This window comes from Ylistrum balloti, unplaced genomic scaffold (genome assembly GCF_031769215.1).
Source record: "Ylistrum balloti isolate Yb309-2 unplaced genomic scaffold, AGI_CSIRO_Ybal_v1 Utg370150, whole genome shotgun sequence".
In the NCBI taxonomy this organism is placed as follows: Eukaryota; Metazoa; Mollusca; class Bivalvia; order Pectinida; family Pectinidae; genus Ylistrum; species Ylistrum balloti.
Genome location: NW_026782151.1, coordinates 334,729 through 357,316, shown reverse-complemented (window position 1 = coordinate 357,316; position 22,588 = coordinate 334,729). Strand labels below are relative to the sequence as shown.

General features: G+C 33.5%; 1 protein-coding gene across 1 annotated transcript in view; it reads left to right on the top strand.

Moving 5' to 3' along the window:
- Window positions 1-1,783: 1,783 nt before the first annotated feature.
- LOC132550788 (cAMP-dependent protein kinase catalytic subunit 3-like) overlaps window positions 1,784-22,588 on the top strand; it is a 48,039-nt gene continuing 27,234 nt past the window's right edge. The window contains exon 1 of the mRNA XM_060214877.1: window positions 1,784-2,078. Within this exon, the coding sequence (XP_060070860.1) occupies window positions 1,970-2,078 (109 nt within the window). The 5' untranslated portion in view covers window positions 1,784-1,969. The remainder of the gene's footprint in view (window positions 2,079-22,588) is intronic.

Here is a 22,588-nt window from a genome sequence, read left to right as displayed (position 1 = left end):
ATTTAGATATTCCGTGACATCAATAATGCAAATAAAAATACGCTTAAATAATTTTGAAAAAAAATCGATCTATACATGGGAATGGAATATTACGTCCCGCAAAATGATGTAAGGGTGACTAGGCACAAGTAAGAACAGGCCTAATGATTGGAGAAATTAAGACCAGTGTAACAAGAAATAATATAAATGTACAAAAACCGTAGCCTTAGCGACAGAAGGAAGAATAGACTTAGCGTGAAAAGGATATCTTTAGCGACAAAAAATACGGAAGCTAGTTTCAGTGACAAAAGAAAGGACAGCCGAACGGTTAGAAAAATGATGAATTTAGCAATAATGGAAAATGAAAGTCTTAGCGACAGAAACTACGGTTTGTCTTAGCGACAGAAGAAAGCATAGTCTTAGGATATGATAGCTATAGCAACCAATACTATGATAGCAACAGCCATAGTACATAAAAACAAAACAAAACAAAACAAACAACAACAAAAACAAAAAACTAAAAAAAAAAAAAAAAAGAAAAAAATACCAACATGTCAAAATAATCATAATCCAAATTCAAATTCAATGAAACTAGGACAAAATACGAACAAAAGAAATAGTTACACGGAGACTCCTAAAAATGTACAGGGAGAATAAGGCCAAGCGTTCCAGAAGAGTAAGCGCGTTCTGTTTCATCGACTAATAGATCTTGGTTTATCCAAGTAGAAAAGACAACGTATACAACAAAGGAACCAACTGGCAAACTATCCTCTATATATATATATATACAGATATCGGGACACCTAAATTTACACTACTGATCTCGATCTTAGTTTATAACTTTGTATCTGATCTATGTATGTGATGTCATTTATATCTGTGTCTTGATAAAGGGGCAGATAGACTCGAAAATTTGACAATTCACTTGTTCGTACTGTCATAATCACTTCCTTGATAATATACATACACACACATATATATATAATAAAAAGACTGGAAAACACGATGAGCTCATCGTGTTTTCCAGTCTTTTTATTTTTTTTTTATATTTTTGCTGGGCATGGAGAATTCATCACATTTTAACTATATATATATATATATATATGTGTGTGTGTGTGTGTGTGTGTGTGTGTGTGTGTGTGTGTGTGTGTGGAAACAACTTTAAACAAAACGTCGAATTAAGTATCAGCTCTTTCATTTCTGAATATTCGTGATTATTTATTTAGCATCCTGAATATTTATGGATGAATGAGCACATGTTTAATTCGACGTGTTGTTTGAAGTTACTTAAATATATGTCACAGGACACTGTGAATTCAAACCTTTATATTTGAATATAGACTCGATTTTTTATTAAAACGTTGTATTTGTTTTATGTTCCATATATGTGATGTAACTAATGTAAAATTTTGTGTCTTGATAAAGGGGCAGAATGACTTGAAAATGTGACAATTCACTAATCCGTACTGTCGCCATTACTTCATTGATAATATGTCTTTCAGTTAATGTTACCAATATCGGACTATTGCGTACTAGATTACATGTGAACGTGATGTTATGTTCTTAAACCATCAGCTGTTTTTATGTTCCTTGATATATAATCATGCTTCTTTTTAGCGAAAATAGATTTAGAATGTAATATTGTCAGTCAATATAAAGGTCTTTCTTTACGAAGCCTTTTTTGATATAGACTATAAGTTTCACTGGTGCGATGGGAGATAACTCTAAACTGGAACTCAGCAGGTGCTTGTACGCCAGTTTGACAGTTGGCGTGAGAAGCATAGGGTGGTTCTGTGTGACTGAGGTCATAATTGGTTGTGAACAGGTACCAAAATGTCAACGGTTTTCTGTTCTCGATGAAGAATATGTCTTCACATATAACTTTAGTTTGTTTATACAAGGACATGTCGGAATCAGGTTGAGTGCAGTTACAGTGCCGGTGGATACTACAGTAGTATACTCTTGCTTGAAGGGTAACTTAGTGCTAAAAATGGCGTCTGCTAGAGTCGCTAAAATAAAACGTCAGAGTTCAGTAAGAGATGAAGAAAAAGAAAAGGGACCACCCAAAATTAACAGCTATGATATTCTTACGACGATAGGTGAGTATTTCTTTTGTGTTCATGGTTTCTTTGAAGGAAAATAATCTGATAAGTTTTACGTTAAGTATACTGATGTAGGTACAAGTTGTACATACATTGATCATGGTATACATTGCTAATTAATGTATCAGTGTATTTCTTAATGAATACCATGTACAAATGTCATATTGGATACTTCATATCTAAAATGAATTACTATCAATTTCCCCTCCCCTCCTTTAGTGTTTCACAAACACTGTCATAAAAATAGAAGTTAATTGGTTGGAAGCAATCTTTATTGTCTTCAAACTATAGATAATCAGATAGAGCCATGACAGATTGTATACATTTTTGTATGTCGCTGTTTTGGGGATTATGGATTGTCAATTAAGTGGTAAATATGCTTTCATGACTTAGAAACTGGAGAAAACTTGAGCAAATAGGAAGTTTCAGCATAGTTCTTCGACATGCATTCTGACATTCTAGATACACGTAAGAGTCACTGAGACAGTCATCACTGCATATTTTTGCCTTCATATCATTACCTTCATTATATTGCATGACTTGGTTACATTTTGGTCTTAATCAGATATGTTTAGGAGTTACCAAACTCTATGAAGCATAGATGGGATGGGAGTTTTTTTTTCTAGCACATTGACTTTTTAATAGATGTACATTTGTACTATGATGTACATGTACCAAACAAGTAATGGAGAGGTCTCCTGTCTCAGATAATTATACAGATCTTTATGTATTTTTGTAAAGTTTGTGGTACTCAATAAACACGTCACGGTAAAGTAATTTGAAAAATGTTTCTTGACTTGTTAAACCTCAGATTTGTGGTAATATCAGATGAAAAGATGCCAAGAGTTTAAGCTGGACAGCATAGGGATACTAATACCCAGTAGTACTACTGTACATATTCCCTGTGGTTAGGGAGGAGTAAGTCTAATAGGTGTTAATCAGTAGTTGGTGTAAACATGAAGATGTGTAACCTACATGGCCTCCAGCTTTGATTACATATAGTCCATTGTGGGAAACTGGGAGTGGAGGCTCTAGGGCTTACCAGCATCTGTACCACAGGCAGCTGGTACAGGTCAAGGGTCAATGAGTACCTACACATCTATCACCATGGAAACCTGCTTGTATTGAGTTAATTGAAAATTAGGGTTTGGTATTCTCTCAGAAGTGTTCAGCTTTATTGTCACAGCTAAGACCATGAAGCTACTTTTGGAAAATTTTAAGAACTGTGGTAAAAGATATTAGTATAAATTAAGATACATATCTGTAATTTATGCTTGTTATAACTCTGTCTTCAAGTTTAATAGTTCCACTTCATATACTGAAAATTAACATCTTGTACACCACAATGAAGTGAATGAGATACAATATACAGACCCCGAACCATTTAATGTTTCCACTCTAACACAAACAAAAGGCAAAAACGATTGGACAAACGATCATAAAAATGCAAAATGATCAACGATAAAGGCAAACAAAATTAAAAATGCAAAATAGTCAACGAAAATGCAAAATGAATTATGATACACAGGAAACAATCAACAAAATATATATAATTACGGAACCAGACTCAGTTATAATATCAGATTGATCCAGATGACGCTATACACATATTGTGTACTCACAGGACCGTGTTATCACATCCATACACCTTTCATACAATGTTTTGCAAGGAGTAATATGCATAGAGTATATAGATATGCTAGTGATTAGTATAATGTCGTAGTGAGTAAGTTGTATTTTTCTCTCTGATGAAAGAATTGTCAGTCATTTACTCCAAAACTTGAAAATGATACCATCTTTTCATCACCAAGAAAAAAACTCAGTTTCTTTCTAGTTGAAAAGCTGTGATAATATTCACATACAGATAAATTTGAGTTTCTAATAAAAAAAATCCTCCTCCTTATCTGATAAAGTTACTAATCAGGGTTCTTAATCAGACACTGAAAATACAGACACGATTAGATCTTTAAAAATAAATCCCATAGATTTCTATATAAGTATGAATTCATAAATGAATGCTATATATTTTCAGTTATTTACTTTGTTGCTTGATATTCAAGCATTTTATTTACCTGTATGTCAGGTTGTTACAGCTATAGGTTTCAACTTGTGTTACTAATAAAAGATAATGGATTTTTTTTGTGCAAGGTTTTTGACCAATGTTGGGTACAAAATAAAAACTTATTAGATTAGGACACAGCAAAATGTTTATCATAGACTGGGAAATACAGACTGGTATTTAACACAAGGTGTTACAATCAACAACGACCCCATGCAGAGACTGGACTAATTAAAGGTGCCCCACCTCAGACAATGCCTTCAATATAATTATCAAGTAACAGGTATACCTGTCTGCAAACAGAGACCATCAACAGGTAAAACATGGGCTTTAGTATCTGATTTACAATTCACTGACATTGGAAATATTAAAATAATTTTGAGAAAGATATGTTTTTCATTATGTATATGAATAATGATAAAAATAATGAAATTGAGGTTTTTCTTGTAAAACCAATTTTCATGATGTAATACTTACCATAACTTTAGTATGCATATCTCCCACTAATTCCCATTCATTTGTATACAATATAAACACTGTTTTTTGGGAATTGGGTTTCTTTTTGTTACTTGTTAACCAAAGTTATGGTAATTATTACTGAAATGAAAATGAAATTTAGCATTACCAGAACTTTCACAAATACATATTGATATCATAGGACTATGTTTTTCAGTCTGACTGATTCTCTACATTATATTAATCACTGGTGATTCTTTGCATTATATGGATCACGGGTTTAGAAGTGTCCATACAAAGAGTACTGTAACTTTCTGTAAACTGGTTTATACTTTGATCCAGATATCAACATGTAAAGTGCATCATTTCTAAGTTCATATTCCAAATCTTCATTTAGATGTAAGTACACTCTTTTAACATTTTATGATTTTATTCTAGATACAAAGCAGAAAATCTTAAGATTTTTTGTCAGAAATTTTACTGAAAATACACTAAAAACAATACAAAATAAAACTGCATGCAGCATTTCCACTCATGATCAAAAATTAGTTTAGGTCGTCCAAGAATTAGAGGGGTATTTTAATAAGGTATTTGTTATTACCGGAACAATAAAGATAAAATGTTGACATTTGATATATTGACTATCAGAATGAACACGGAATAAATATTTTTTTTATTGTTGAATTTAAAATTTCAAAAAAATTTAAAACCTAATTTGTTGAATTATTTGGATTTAAAAAATCAGGTTCAGAATTTTGGATGTTTGCAAACTGTCTAAGTCTATGGACCAAAATGATTTTAATGCACAATGTCATGTATTATTTTGTGAATATTATTGATTTCCTCATCTGTCATAGTAATAATATTTTTCATAACTGAGGCTTGTTTGAATTCACAAAATGAGGCTTTTACTTTTTTGATAGTGGTGAATATAAATCTCAGACTTTGAAGCTCCATTTTGATTATACTTTTTAACTTTGTAGATTATACATTCACTTATGCATCTATTCCAACTTGCCTGAAGTTCTAAAACAATGCATAGACTATTTCAAAGAAATATATTACTAGACCAGTATTGCTGTTGTGGGTTCGTATTGCTTGAAGTAGGATATGAAACTGGATACATTTCCATTGTGGGATTAGATACTTCTCATCTTTACAAAGAATTATACTCTCATTATTCTGTACTAGCACATGTAAGCACATAAAAGTTCCTTCAGAAGAAGGAATCCAACCACTTTTTCCATGCAGTGTGTTTTAAGTGTTCATAGCCATGTAACATGGGTTAGGTGGAAAGAAAGAGGTAGTACACTATGAAATACACCTCAGATCAGCAGATAATCCCTGATATTAATTCCTACCTGTTTTACCTCTACATGCTAATCTGACTCTAAATGCTTATTTAAGTCTAGGTTGCACTATAATACATTTTCACAATGCCATATTGTTAGTGATCTCTGTTTTGGTTTTACTTAATGCATGCGTTAATAGTTGCATTGAATATTATTTTAAAAGTAATTAACATAAATTACCTTTATTTTCTAATTAGCATGGAAGAATATTATAAGGTATCCAGTAACATTAGATTTGTTGTTGTGTATGTACAACATATATTTACTGTTAAAGAAAAGTTACAATAAGATAAATACATTAAATTTGTAGTGGTAAGGGGAATGGTTTTAAATGAATGACTTTGTGCTCAGGGATTCAGCTATAGAAATTGAAGTGATCAATTTCAATATGTAGGGCTCAAATTTTGATTGTTATAAAACGGTACCAAACAACTGTTTATATAGTACCCTTTGTTATGGAGATCAATAAGAAATTTTGTTTAGCATGTAACTTCACATAGATCCTTATCACAAACCTGTTTATGTAGCACTTGTGTAACACCCAAGAAAATCAACATTGACAAATTGTAATTGTGTATCATGTACAGTGACCCTGTAAAAAGGAGCTTATTTGTTATCTGTTTAGATAGTAAATTTTTGTATACATAGTGTTTGGAAATTTAACAGAATTTCCCAGGCTTTTAACTATAAATATTTACATGACTTTTCATGTGTCCTAATACAATTGTATAGGTCTATAGCTCTATATTGTGCTGTATGAGAAATTTCAGCAGTTTGAAATAAATATATTGTTATGGTTCAGGTTTTAAATTGAATTTATTTATGTGGGAAACGTTCTTGAACATTGAAATTACAATTATATGTAATACAATACTGATCTAGGATTCTTTGTATCACAATCACAGTATGAAAAACAGGAATGAAAACAGTTTTTTTAAATTAATGATGATAACATTCCAGTTTTATCCATGATTTTATCTACACAAAATTCAGATTAGCTCCTTTGTTTCTTTTTAAATCATTCGTGTTGCCTTTTCTTCAGTGGGATGAGGGTCTTGACAGGGAGGAGATAGGGGAGTGGATTGAGGGGCTTGACAGGGAAGAGATAGAGGAGTGAATTGAGGGGCCTGACAGGGAGGAGATAGGAGAGTGGATTGAGGGGCTTGACAGGGAAGTGATAGAGGAGTGGATTTAGGGGCTTGACAGGGAAGAGATAGAGGAGTGGGTTAAGGGGCTTGACAGGGAAGAGATAGAGGAGTGGGTTAAGGGGCTTGACAGGGAAGAGATAGAGGAGTGGATTTAGGGGCTTGACAGGGAAGAGATAGAGGAGTGGGTTAAGGGGCTTGACAGGGAAGAGATAGAGGAGTGGGTTGAGGGGCCCGACAGGGAGGAGATAGGAGAGTGGATTGAGGGGCTTGGCAGGGAAGTGATAGAGGAGTGGATTTAAGGGCTTGACAGGGAAGAGATAGAGGAGTGGGTTAAGGGGCTTGACAGGGAAGAGATAGAGGAGTGGGTTGAGGGGCCCGACAGGGAGGAGATAGGAGAGTGGATTGAGGGGCTTGACAGGGAAGTGATAGAGGAGTGGATTTAGGGGCTTGACAAGGAAGAGATAGAGGAGTGGGTTAAGGGGCTTGACAGGGAAGAGATAGAGGAGTGGGTTAAGGGGCTTGACAGGGAGGAGATAAAGTGGATTGAGGGGCTTGACAGGGAAGTGATAGGGGAGTTTGATGAGGGGCTTGACAGGGAGGAAATAGGGGAGTTGGATGAGTGGCTTGACAGGGAAGTGATAGCGGAGTGGGTTGAAGGGCCTGACAGGGAAGAGATAGAGGAGTGGGATGAGGGGCCTGACAGGGAGGAGATAGGGGAGTGGGTTAAGGGGCTTGACAGGGAAGAGATAGAGGAGTGGATTGAGGGGCTTGACAGGAAGGAGATAGGGGAGTAGATAGAGGGGCTTGACAGGGAGGAAATAAGGGAGTTGGATGAAGGGCCTGACAGGGAGGAGATAGGGGAGAGTGATGAGGGTCTTGACAGGGAGGAGATAGGGGAGTGGGTTAAGGGGCTTGACAGGGAAGAGATAGAGGAGTGGATTGAGGGGCTTGACAGGGAGGAGATAGGGGAGTATATTGAGGGGCTTGACAGGGAGGAGATAGGGGAGTAGGATGAGGGGCTTGACAGGGATGAGATACGGGAGTTTGATGAGGGGCTTGACAGGAAGGAGATAGGGGAGTGGGTTAAGGGGCTTGACAGGGAGGAGATAGGGGAGTATATTAAGGGGCTTGACAGGGAGGAGATAGGGGAGTAGGATGAGGGGCTTGACAGGGATGAGATAGGGGAGTTTGATGAGGGGCTTGACAGGAAGGAGATAGGGGTGTGGGATGAGGGGCCTGACAGGGAGGAGATAGGGAAGTGGGATGAGGGGCCTGACAAGGAGGAGATAGGGGATTGGGATGAGGGGCCTGACAGGGAAGAGATAGGGGAGTGGGATGAGTGGCTTGACAAGGAAGAGATAGGGGAGTGGGTTATGTTAATTCCAGCATTCAAATAGATTGTTATAATAATTAATAAGGATAGAGAATCATTGTGATGTCATATGTATCAATATTGTTTTTGATCAGGTTTTTGCACACAAAGATATGGAGAATAAGGGTTTTAGACCTAAATACAGGTTCTTTTAACAAGCTTGTTTTGCAACTGTTTCAAAATAACCTCATGAATAAAAGAAAAATACATGAGAATGTGCATGTTTTATTACATCAGGCTCCTTAAACCACAGAAAGTAATGATTAATCATAATTGTGCAGAACCAATTGCACAGATTGTAAAGCTGTCTAGATCTGAAGCTATATTTATACAAAGATTGCATTTCTTGATTTGTTTAAAGGATTTGGGCTGTGTATACTTTAATGAGAGGCTATTGTTCTGAATTCTTGTACTTGCCTTACTGTACTGACGTATTAAGCACTACATGTATGGAAATTTATTCTTTTGTATCTTTGGGACATATCTATTTCACATTAAAAACAGACCATAGTATTTTCCATTGATCTGCTTTTTTGTTCAACATTGAAAACATTTAAACTTCATTAGAACTGGAGAAAACTTAACATAGAAAATTCAATGAAATTAGATTGTGAAGGTTGAAGTCATATTTGTTATAAATGTCTTGGTTCTGTATACTACTTTTTGTGGACATATCCTATACAGATTTCAATAAAGTTTATATAAGTGTGCTGTTCGCAGTCATTGGTCTGGTAATTTTACTGATGGCAGAAAGTGCTTTCCTGCACAGGATCTGGTGTGAGGTTCATCAGTTGGCGTAGTGTTTTTTCATGCACCAGAATCTTCTTGTATACATTGTCCACACAGTCCCTTTACACATAAATGATACAATATCTAGCCCACAACTGTGCGATAGGATTGCGTTTTTTATGCAGTTTGGTAAAAATCGTTGGTTAATATCATGGATTGAAAATTAAAGGGAAAATGAAAACTCACACAGTATTATTTTTCAAATAACTTCCTCTTAAGAACTGTAAGATACTGAGTCATGTTTGGTTGATATGTATAACACATACAATGTGGCAATGCAGTGTAATAAGACCACTTCTGGTTGGAGTGTTCTGTTTGGATATTTTCTAACATGCTTAACCCACTCATAGGTGTATATGACAGACGAGTGACATGGTCAGATCAAATGATTTTGTTTAATTTTAGTTTTTTATCAGTTTTCATGATTTCCTATTGTAATGTACCATTCTGAGAAACCTTTCTTACATCCAGTTGAAATTATCAAGAGAACAACACTCAAAAGAGGATGAAGTAGGGTAGGACAGTCTACATGTTTCTCTAGACCATTCACCATCAGATTTGCTCAACTCAGTCTGCTATTTACAGCTAATTTCTACCCTTGTGTATAGTTGCCAAGCAGGTATATCATATGTGCCATCTCATAAATACAAAAATAAACAGACATTGGAATTTTCTTTGGTAGACTAATATTAGTTGTGGTTCTAAAATACAATAACAATGATTTGTATTTGTCACACTCCTAACTGTCACGTTCAAAATGATACATATTTTGAATTGGTGCAGTTTTTAGTTTTGTTGTTCAGAACTAAGTCATCATTTCACTTTGATATCAAACTCGTTAGACTTATATAATGTTCAGCAGTAGTTCCAGTCAGAGTGGCTTCGATCACTCAAATTGTTTAAGGTTAAGGGGCAGTAATAGGATTGCTCAATTCAATGTGCTGCGATAATTTAGTTTTAAGAAGATGTCTGTCAGTAATTTTTAATTTTGTTGAAAGGAGTGTGTTACCAATGTTACTATTTATATATTTCTGTTAACAGATGAGAAAATTCCTGGTTTCTGGTTAAAGTTCAATGTCAGGCTAAGTGGTACTGACCCATACTGTGTAATTTCCTGTATTATGTTATATGGATATTAACTTGTATTTCGGAACGTCGATTTGTGTTGTTCAAATTGTCAATCTCTGACATAGCTGCAATATAGGTAGTCTAAAGTTGCAGCACCCAGTGCCAAATTTATAGTTGCCTTTTTGTGACACACACTTTCAAAGAAATCCAGTAATCAGGTGCTGTAAGGAAATAAGGGACCAAGGTACAGAGCTTGTAATGTTTTTATCCGTGATATATATGATACATCTCTCAAAAATCAGTGAGATTTTCACCAAATGTAAAAATATAGTGTGAAAGGTATGTTTTAACAGAAGTCATTTTACACCCAAAATCATTTTGGAGGCATTCTTGTATATTGATTTGTCATCTGTAATAACTTTAATGTTTTGGTAATAAACACTGATGTGATATGTGTTGATCAACAGTTCGGAGTCATGTCACATCAACAGGTAGAAATCATGGATACAAGGTTCACATGAATATCTCATGTATTCTGATAGGTGATTAGATTTATTGATTAACAATTTAATGTTGTACTGAGCAGTCTCCATTCAAATTAATCACAGAAAATCTTCAAGGACAAACATATTTTTTTTTGGTAACAAATTACTTCTGTGCTTTGACATGTAAATGTACTAGTATTTACTTGAATCCTTTGGCGGCAGATCATTCCGTTTTTGGTTCTATAGTTAAAGGTGATTTTTCTCAATTCTTTATGTCTTTTTTTGGTTTTGTTTTGAATACATATGCAGTATGTGCATTGGTATGACAAGGTCAGGAATTCAATACAAAATTGTAAGGGATCTATTAGCATTGATGTTTAGGATTCTTGATAAGATGAAAGAGCGTTCTTCAAAACATGTTTTGGGTAAACAGATAATAGGTCATTTTATTTATATATACAAGATAAGACTTATAAAGTTCACCAGTACTTAAAGTTGACATTGGAGAAGGAAAATTAAATAGGGGGTGCATCAACCACAACAAACTAGGGACTGGTTTTTCTTGTGTTTATTGATGGGGTCTTCTGGTGTTGTCTGAACAGTGGGCTTCATCAGGCCAAGCTTAACAAAATTTTCACCTAAAGTACTAAAATACTATGTAATGTTCATTGTTTTTCATAGTGAAATTGTGATGTTGTACATGTAAATAGTTAATTCAAGATAGATAACTCTGTGAAGACATTATAGATATGCATATCTTAAATTCACTGTTAGGGTATGATAATAGTAAGAGAAACTCAATATACTGAATTGGGGCCTCTAGTGAACTCTAAAAAGGTTCCTGTTATGATGCAGGGGTTCTATATCTATATTGATTGAATACAAATCAAATACAATGGTGTAAGAAAATAAGGAGATCAAGATTGAATAGTCAATTGATCTTTCCCTTTAGAATCTCACCTCCACGTAGATAGTAGAATCTATCAGTCTTCTTTAAAGAACTTTTGATACTCAGTTTTTGCGAAACTGGCAGAAATCGATAGACTTCTTTACACAGGATGTGCTTGTGAAACAGTTCTTCTTGAATATTTAACTTTGTATTGCATGCTTATTAGTCACATGTGGGAAATTTTATACTTTGGGTATGGGTCATCTTTGTGAGGCGATATATGATGTATCTAAGGTACGTCACCCTGACATACGTTTTGACCAATGACGTTGACATACATCAAAGCCAAACAGGAAAGTTTATCAGGACTCCATCTCCTACTTAACTTGTCCCCGGAAATTCTTGTCTTGGGTATTGGTTCACCTTGGTGAGGCAGTGTGTCATGTAAGGTATGAAAAGTAGGTCACTCTTACCTTATTTTTTATCTTTGACCTATTTCAGAGAAAAAACTTGTCACTACTTGTCACTGGAGCATTTTTTAAAAATGGGGTATGGATTCACCTTGGGTGAGGCTCGGTGTGATGTATGGGTATGGGTTCACCTTGGGTAAGGCTTGGTGTCATGTAGAAAAAATATTTCACCTGCTTCAATAAAAAGAGTTGGTGTGTCTGGGAAGGGGGTTGGGGGGGTTGGGTTGGGGGGTCGGGAGGGGGTTGGAGGAGGAAATTTTTGTGTATTGTTTTATCACTTTTATCACATAGCTTTTCCACTTCTTTTCAGTGATACGGTTGTGCTTTGATCTGACAGCTAATAAAACAGATTTTTCCTTTCAGGTTTATATTTGTACATGCATGTTATTGTGGACCAGCGTTTCAACTGAAATAGCTCTTAATATATAATATGAAAACATTGTACATAACAGGAACATTAGGCTGAAGTGTAAATATTCACTTGTCTGTCACTCAGTTAACAGAGCGTGCTTCTTTGGCTCAGTTAATATGGTCAAGCTGTGGTTTTACTGGAGACACAGGATTGATACCTGTTGCGACTGTGTTCACTTTCATAAACTGATCCCATGGGCTGTGGTGTAAGTCTAGGAAATTAAGTTATTTTAAGGAACAGGTCAGTATTGTGGCTGTATATTATATTCAAGTGTTGATATGAAATGTCACTGACAGCTGATGGAGCATGCTTGTGAGCTGTGAATTATCATGCCACAGACCAGGATTGATTCCTGTCAGAGTTGTCTATAGGAGTATCATTTCCTTGATATTTCCAGAGACGTATATAACATGTCTCTGATATTTCACAACACTTTAGACAAGTTTGGTAGCATTAAGATCAAACCTTAATGTTAATCCAGTTGTATAAGCCGGATATATATGTATAATACTACACATCTGTCCACAATATAATCCCTATCTACTCTAAGTTAGAGATTATTCGTTGGCCTATTGAACCTTGCTTATTTTTTTATCTGTAATATTAAGCACCCACCTTAACCTTTGGTCATAGATCATGTGTAAAATATTAATCATCCACTATCCCTATCAACTTATCGCTGCCTATGCCGTACATATACCCTATTCCCAATTGGATTTATTTCATAATGTTGCCAAATTCCTTAAAATTTATAGTTTATTTCATAAATCAGTTTCCTTTTGGACTGATAAGTTTTCTTCCCAAAATGAATTAAAAAGTTGTCCTTTCAAAAACGAATGGAAAAAGGTCCCGCTGTTGCTGTTGATTGTATACAGTAAACATACTAAATTTCATGGGAGAGGGCTTTATAAATATAAGTTGTGCCTATCCCTTCATTTCAATAAAATATGTTTCAAACTATACTAAATGTGGTGCAAATTTTAGTGTGTTAATGTTTGGCAAATTAGCACTACAGCGAATTAACTCATCCCCTATGATTGCTATAAATTTAGTGCAATATCTTAAGGTTGAAAAGCACTAGAACAAGATTACACTATACTATGTATACAATAAGTACTGATGTTCAACTGTACAGGTAATTTTACACTATACTATGTATACAATAAGTACTGATGTTCAATTGTACAGGTAATTTTACACTATACTATGTATACAATAAGTACTGATGTTCAATTGTACAGGTAATTTTACACTATACTATGTATACAATAAGTACTGATGTTCAATTGTACAGGTAATTTTACACTATACTATGTATACAATAAGTACTGATGTTCAACTGTACAGGTAATTTTACACTATACTATGTATACAATAAGTACTGATGTTCAATTGTACAGGTAATTTTACACTATACTATGTATACAATAAGTACTGATGTTCAACTGTACAGGTAATTTTACACTATACTATGTATACAATAAGTACTGATGTTCAATTGTACAGGTAATTTTACACTATACTATGTATACAATAAGTACTGATGTTCAATTGTACAGGTAATTTTACACTATACTATGTATACAATAAGTACTGATGTTCAATTGTACAGGTAATTTTACACTATACTATGTATACAATAAGTACTGATGTTCAACTGTACAGGTAATTTTACACTATACTATGTATACAATAAGTACTGATGTTCAATTGTACAGGTAATTTTACACTATACTATGTATACAATAAGTACTGATGTTCAACTGTACAGGTAATTTTACACTATACTATGTATACAATAAGTACTGATGTTCAACTGTACAGGTAATTTTACACTATACTATGTATACAATAAGTACTGATGTTCAATTGTACAGGTAATTTTACACTATACTATGTATACAATAAGTACTGATGTTCAACTGTACAGGTAATTTTACACTATACTATGTATACAATAAGTACTGATGTTCAATTGTACAGGTAATTTTACACTATACTATGTATACAATAAGTACTGATGTTCAACTGTACAGGTAATTTTACACTATACTATGTATACAATAAGTACTGATGTTCAATTGTACAGGTAATTTTACACTATACTATGTATACAATAAGTACTGATGTTCAACTGTACAGGTAATTTTACACTATACTATGTATACAATAAGTACTGATGTTCAATTGTACAGGTAATTTTACACTATACTATGTATACAATAAGTACTGATGTTCAACTGTACAGGTAATTTTACACTATACTATGTATACAATAAGTACTGATGTTCAACTGTACAGGTAATTTTACACTATACTATGTATACAATAAGTACTGATGTTCAATTGTACAGGTAATTTTACACTATACTATGTATACAATAAGTACTGATGTTCAACTGTACAGGTAATTTTACACTATACTATGTATACAATAAGTACTGATGTTCAACTGTACAGGTAATTTTACACTATACTATGTATACAATAAGTACTGATGTTCAACTGTACAGGTAATTTTACACTATACTATGTATACAATAAGTACTGATGTTCAACTGTACAGGTAATTTTACACTATACTATGTATACAATAAGTACTGATGTTCAACTGTACAGGTAATTTTACACTATACTATGTATACAATAAGTACTGATGTTCAACTGTACAGGTAATTTAATGAAGGATACCTCTGCTTGACAGAGGAGATCATTAGGATGTATTGTTTGGTAATTAAAAAAATTCTAGTGTTGTTGCCCTTTGCTATTTATTCTATACCAGCTGTTTTGTCAGTTGTAAATAAGGGTTTCTGATAGTTGTCTGTTTAAAGTTCGGCACTGGGTAAAATATACTGTTTTGATAAAAATACGCCCACAATAGCATAAATTCTGGTACACATGAACCTCAATAAAACTTGTAAAGTAAACCAGTGGGGTATGTCGACCTGGCGATTAAATGTTTAGTATATTGTATAATACTGATCACCACTAGGTCTTTAGTGTATAACAATAGAATCATTTGTACTTGAGTGAATGCATTGTTTTATGATTTATAATGCCAGAGTATTGGATCTGTACTCTATGTTTACAAATATCTACATACAGTTATTTATTTTTAGCAATTAAATAAGTAAATAAGTGTGCATGATCATATATTTGTCCTTAACTCTTCGGTACTATAGAATATAATATGGCATATATTGATTCATGCTGAAAAACATTATTTTATATTCATCATTCTAAGTTATTAAGTTTATTAACACCAGAATAGATTAACAATCATATATATGTACTTAGTTGTAATAGGAAAGGCCAATAAAGCTGTCTCACTCTGAGACTTGAACTAGCTATATAGATCTCTGAATATTTCATCTACATGACATTCTGAGCTACTGTAAAACATTGTTGCAATGCCATTTTTGTTGATAGTGTAATGAACTTGGCTTATTTTCTCATTAGTAAAAATTTGTAATATAAAATTGTTGAACTCAATAGAATATTTTCAGGGTTATGAGCCGTGGCTTTTTACCTCGATGGTTGGGCGACTGGCTTATATACCATTAAGCTTATGTGTGGACAAAAAAAAATCGGCAGAATGAAAAAAAAAATGTATCATCTGGACATCGGTTCCTAACTCTTATGTATTTTGTAATTGCCATTTACATGCACTATTGACCTGCGTGACCTTGCACCCTGATAATTTTGGTTGCTGTAATATGTCATACATGCGCAAAGAATGAGAAATAGTGATTTACCAGTACACCAATACGAGATGTTGGTACCAAGTCTTTTACAAGTACCTGTACATCATATGTCTTTGACTCAAACAGATCGTCTGTAACCACCATTTTCAATCTTATACAGGATGATTTTAAGACTGAAATGAAAATAGCATGCTCCTGGATTTAATTAATCATACATTTTAATATGAATCACAACGATATCTGCTTAACTTTTGTGTTTGCTTCAGAAGCTATAGTGGAAGTTTACAATAGCCTGTTGCATCCTGGGACGGATATGTTATCCTGTCAATGCTTGTTTATGATAAAAATGGCTTTGTGTAATGTACAGGAAATAATATAGCACTATAAGAATTTTGATAGAGATATTGTTAAGTATACTGTATATGTAGTATCAGGCCATATATCTGTGCATAGACAATCTTTAAAGGCTCCCAAGCCATATGAGTGTGGTAATTGCTTTTTTATATTTTTGAAACACATCAATAAAATAAAGGATTATCAGTGTATCATTCATCTCCAAACTCATCTTAAATGTTTCACTGACAATCTTGATAAATTGCCTTCCATTGTCTCTTATATCAATGAACTTTGGTCAACATAATGGTTACCATATCATAAGAAAGGGTGAGGCTTATATCCCGGTGTGTCTTACATGTGGATCAAATTGAAAAAAAAATTGCTAAAAACCAGCCCTTAGGCTTATACTCAGGTGCAATTTAAAGCCTGGGAAATATGGTACATATTGCAGTAGAAAAGAAAATGATAAACAGCTCTATCTTTAGTGATTCCAAACTCAATGATTCAAGTAGATTCTTTTATATCATAAATTATCTTTATATTTCAATGTAATAATTTTGAAACATAAAAAGAAATTTAAGCTATTCATTTATTGTCAAAATAAAAAGAACATAATGATTAAGTAATATTTAGACTGATACTTAATCTGCCTGATATGTCTATTCTGACTGTTACATATTAGAATAAGTACTATAAATATGTATTTGAAATCTTTTTTTTCTGGGGGAAAAAATCATAGGGACTTCCTGCCAGGAATATTTAACTTATGTAATACCTGAACAGCTATTTGGAAAATAGATGTAGATATTGCATAATCTATGAAATTCATCATGAAGAAATTAGTAATTTGGAACCTTTAAATACACCAGTAACTTACTGCAAAATTTTTCTTTTCCAGAAGAGTATGTTGATTTGTATCATTATAAATAAGGAGGTACAGTATTATGGGCTTATCAATACAACACTAAGATCAGCTTTATAACAGCTAATATGTCTTGCCTAGATATACAATTATAAGACTTCATGCCTGCAGTGTCGCCAAATTGTCCTGTACCCTGAAGTTGTTGGGTTGATGCCAGGGTCTTTGTTCAGAATGGTAGTATAAGAATGTTTTCAGAGGCTAAATAACCTGGAGTAATACCCGACTAACTGAAGTGGCTGGGTACTGTAAGCATTGTTACGGGGATCTCTAATGCAGTAAGGAATGTTGATTTATAATCATTTAGGCAGAAAATGAAGAGAAACAGCCTAGATAAATTCCTTCTGACACAAAAGTGTTACACAGCATTATTTGGTTCAGCATTTACTTATTACACAGCATTATTTGAGATTTTGTCCAAATATTGTCCTCAGCTATCTATCTAGTATAAGCTTCACATAAGTAGCATCTTGTTTATAAAGACCCAGTGTTCTTTTACCCATATGTTTCCCAGTCTTATCTAGACATAGCAGGATAAAGCCCCAATATACTCATCATTTGGCAAATTTACGAGATGCAGAAAATTTCTGAGAAAATTTCCAGTTGACAGTTGTGCAAAGAAAAGATTAAAACACACTTAAGCTAAGAAGTATATATTAAGAAACACTTTGTTGGAATATCAAAACAAATAAAAAGTAATCAAAGTGGGTCCCACTTAAAATACGAACCGATGTTATTCGTGGTTCAGAAGTCCGTCACTTGTTTGTACTTCTGTCAGTGTATGTTAATCGTCATAAAACATTATTGTTGTGTACCAGTACAACTGAACAGACAACAACGTGGAGGGCAACTAATTTTAGGATTTGTCATATTACGTCATTGGTTAACACACAGTTTGCTTTTCAAATAAGATTTTAATAAAAGTTGGCTGGTATATTACTTCCAAGGTAATGCCAAATCACCATGTTATAAGCATGATTCTTAATGACAGTGTTTAATGTACAATTTATTTTCTTGAGTGCTTTTCAACTTTATTGCTAAAATGAATAGGTCCAGCAATATAAGATTTAAGTATTTCCAGAAATTTTATTGGCTTGGGGCTCTTAGATTGATCACTGAATGTGAATGCTCAACAACATTTGTTTGTATCCAATGTTAGCCAAGTGATGGTTGCAGGTGACATTGTTCGATTTTTTCCTCAAACTATAATAATTCTCAAAACTCTCAATACCGTTGCTCACTATGATATGACCATGGATGTTACCTTGATGTCTAAATGTCAGGTTGTGGGTTCATATAATCAGGCTGATCTGATCAGCAACACAATTCAAAATGTTCTATCAGTTCTGGGGAGAATCCCATCAACTGTTGTGCAGTTTGATGATGGTTTGTAACAGCACTTGAAAGCAGTTGTTGGAAACAAGTTCTTACACTTCTGTATTAATTACAAACTTTTGGGACTTTTGTAACTTAAATCCACAGGTATTTCATTTAGATATTAACTGCATTATATCTGTAATCATGTAAGATAGTAACAGTGTAGCATTGAACTTAGAAAATTTTAATTGCACTAACTGGTTTTGTATGGCATTTTAGAATACAATTTTAAAACTCACTTTGATTAAATTCTGTTTATATTTTAAGATTTTAAAACCCCATAATTGGATCCATATAACTATAATTAACAAAAACCTGCACATAACAATTCCAAATGATTTCTGAACATCACATGTGAAACACACCATTAAAATTTCAAGGTGTTTCCTGATTCTGACAGGAGATTGGAACAGGATGTCAATAATAATTGCTGGAATTTTATTTTCAAATTTATTTTGCTTTGTCTTTAATTACTTATGTCTAAATGTAGCACACCTGTTTGAAACTTTTGCCAACAGAATATCAATACTCAGTCATCTCAGTTTAACCACTACTAACATCTGTGTACCGTATTTATTACAATAAAATACTATATTTGCAAGTTTAAAAAACAGGTAGATGTAATCCTGTTGTTTCAATACATTAATATATTTGAAAAGTAAAGTCAAATGTTTCTGAAGATATCATGTTCCTTGAAAATTATTATTCTTGAAAAACATGAGCTTACAAAGACATTGTCTATAGTATACTTGATCATCACATTTATTCAGAAAGAGGAATCCTGATGGTGTATTTTGAGACAGTAGGTCTGAAATTTTGTCTTTGTAAAGTGAAGGAAATAATTGTTTTTAAAACATGTGTCAGATTGTTATGTGTTGTAAACTTGCTCAATGTATTAACACAAGGAAAACTGTTAAAGTTTGAAGTAAATAACATGATTTCTTTTAAATGTGCCTTCTTTTGGGAACATTTAAGTTTACGATACCTATTGTGACCATTTTTTCATATTTTTCTCGCATTTTTTCCTTAAATCTTCCTTTTGTTTCTTACTAAGAATTTCATCACCCCAGATTTGACTTGATTGTCATATCAGTAATGTCTGATGTTACTGTATATAACTGTCCCCAAACTGAGACCGATCAAGATTCTTTATGCTGTTGACATGAGATTTTAAACAAAACCAATATGGATACTGATGACAAGGTCATGTGACAAGGTGGTTGTTTAAATGTCAAGTTCTGTCAAAGTATTGATATGCAGTAGGTTGAAACGTCTTATACTGTGTCAAAGTTCTGACTGCATGTATTTCAGCATGATGACACTTTAAAAGTCAATTGTGGATGGCCTTAAGCTTCTGTAAATACATACATTCCATGCATTTAAGCTAAGGAACTGTTTTATGAGAAACAGGATGTACTTTTGATTGTGGTGTTTATTTTAAAATAAAATTGGTGTAAATTTTAATAGTAATTTGATGTACAGTGTATATCAACAGTAATAAGTTTTTACAGTCAGGCCTAGTATTAGGAAACCTATATTTCCAGTCAAGGAAGCCAGTTATGATTCTTCGGAGTCATGAAAATTCATCAGGTGTTTTATTGCTAGTTAAATGAATAGATCAATATCACAGATTCTTTTAGTATTTGGGATGTCATTAAAGCAGGAATTCTGACATATACAATTAGTTTTTGGTGATTTTTTAAAAGATATTTATGCTTTTTGTATGTTTTTAATGTTTCAGTCTTTATTTTGTCTTTTTTTTTTTAATATTTGTTATAACTTGTAATAAAAATTCTGATGTTGTAGTGATCACATAGATATTGTCCAGAGGTTTTATATATTGGTAGCACAATTTTGTGATAAACTCTTCCTGATTTCATTATGTATCTACTTACCAGAGTATCTATAAAACCCACAAAACAAGATTGCTTCTGTTTGAATCAGAGAAAAGCTTTCAGAAATTCAGGATTTCCCTTTAATCATTCAACTTTGTATTACATCTTGTGGAGTTCCTTAAGTCATTGATCCAGCAGTTAGCTCCTGATTTCTTATTGTCTGCAACCATCGTTATTTATTTTCTAGAACCGGTATAGAAGTATTTTAACTGGTTGTAGTCTGTCTTAAACAATGGCTCTATGATCTGATGCAGGTACTTCTGAGCTGATTTTATTAGATAGTGTGCGGTATCTAAAAACAATAGCTTGTTTCAGTTGTTCAGTGTATAGTGTAGCATTACTTCAAATTAAAACACATTTTTCATTGGATATATTTTCAATAGATACTGAAATTCAAATTTGAAAATATTACATAAGGATTGAAAAATGTCTTAAAAAGATATGGAATAGTGATTACTGATAAATTTTCATATTTTGTAAAAAAAAATTGGTTTTTGAAAATATGACTTTTTGGATTTTTAAGCTAATCATACTTTCAACAGCTGGGGACTGGTGTATTTCTGTTCCATCTTATTAATCTGGTACTCAATGTGGTGAACATGTGTTCCATGTTTGCTGTGGAACATAAATCTTGTCCACCCCTCAACTAGTGATCTTGGCACCCTAATCAATTGGGAGAAGATACTATAGTAGTAAGAAAGGGATGGTCAGGTTATTTGGGAAACACAGAAAAAAAAGAAAGCTTGTCTTACCATACGGAAAGAAGGAGGTAATAGTGAAGGACAGGGTTATATTTGGACAATGGGAAGGCGATGAATCACAATGTTGATGTTTACATAAATAATTCTACACATTTAGGACTGATGCCTTCACACCATGTTTATTCTGGGACGGTTCTGACAATATAAATAGATCAAAGGAGCCAACACTACCACAAAGAGCACTGTCATAGTTCTTGGCATCATGTGTGTGTCAAAATCTTGTTGTTTGTCAGAGCGCCACCAGAGAGATCTCTTAATTACCATTCTGTAATGGTGAGGCAGTACTAAAAGGAGAACACAAGCTGACAAAGCCTTGTAGAGCTGTGAGACAATGGTAAATCATTGGATCCCCAAACTGGTCTTCTCTCTGATTCATGAAATATCTTATTATAATACAAATATAATTTCATATGTATATGTATAGAACGCACCTGAAAATGTGCCTAAAAAAAATCTCTTTAGAAGCTCTCAGCCTAATCTTTATGTTCGTTAGGCATTATAATTCTAACTACTATGTGTGCTAGATTTAAAATTCTTTACAATTCTGTATCTATATAAGGTAGATGTATTTATGTCAGTGTATTTCATTAGACTGTCCCCAGCTTGACAATGTCCAGTATCACATTACATACCTCTATACAACCCCCAGGAGTTTGTATTACAGTGGCTAATTAGGTGTATCTAATAGTGCCATAGCCAGCAAGAACTTGACCCTTAACAAGGTTCCGAGCTAACAGAACAAATATGCAGCATGTTGATATTTTCTCACATAAAGTTTGTTCTTTTTATGAATGAGACATTAATTCTATCTTTGAAGCTGATGAAGAACTTTTCTTCATTTTATTGGAGAGATAAAGGGTTTAAAACACTCAACAAACTGATTTACTGTGGCAGCACTTGATGCTAACAGATATTGTTGATTCCAGATCAGAAAATTCTGTCATTTTGACGACTAATTAGCAGCTTTGTTATTTAAGGTTTATGAGTAAAGGATATTTATAGAAACTATTATTTC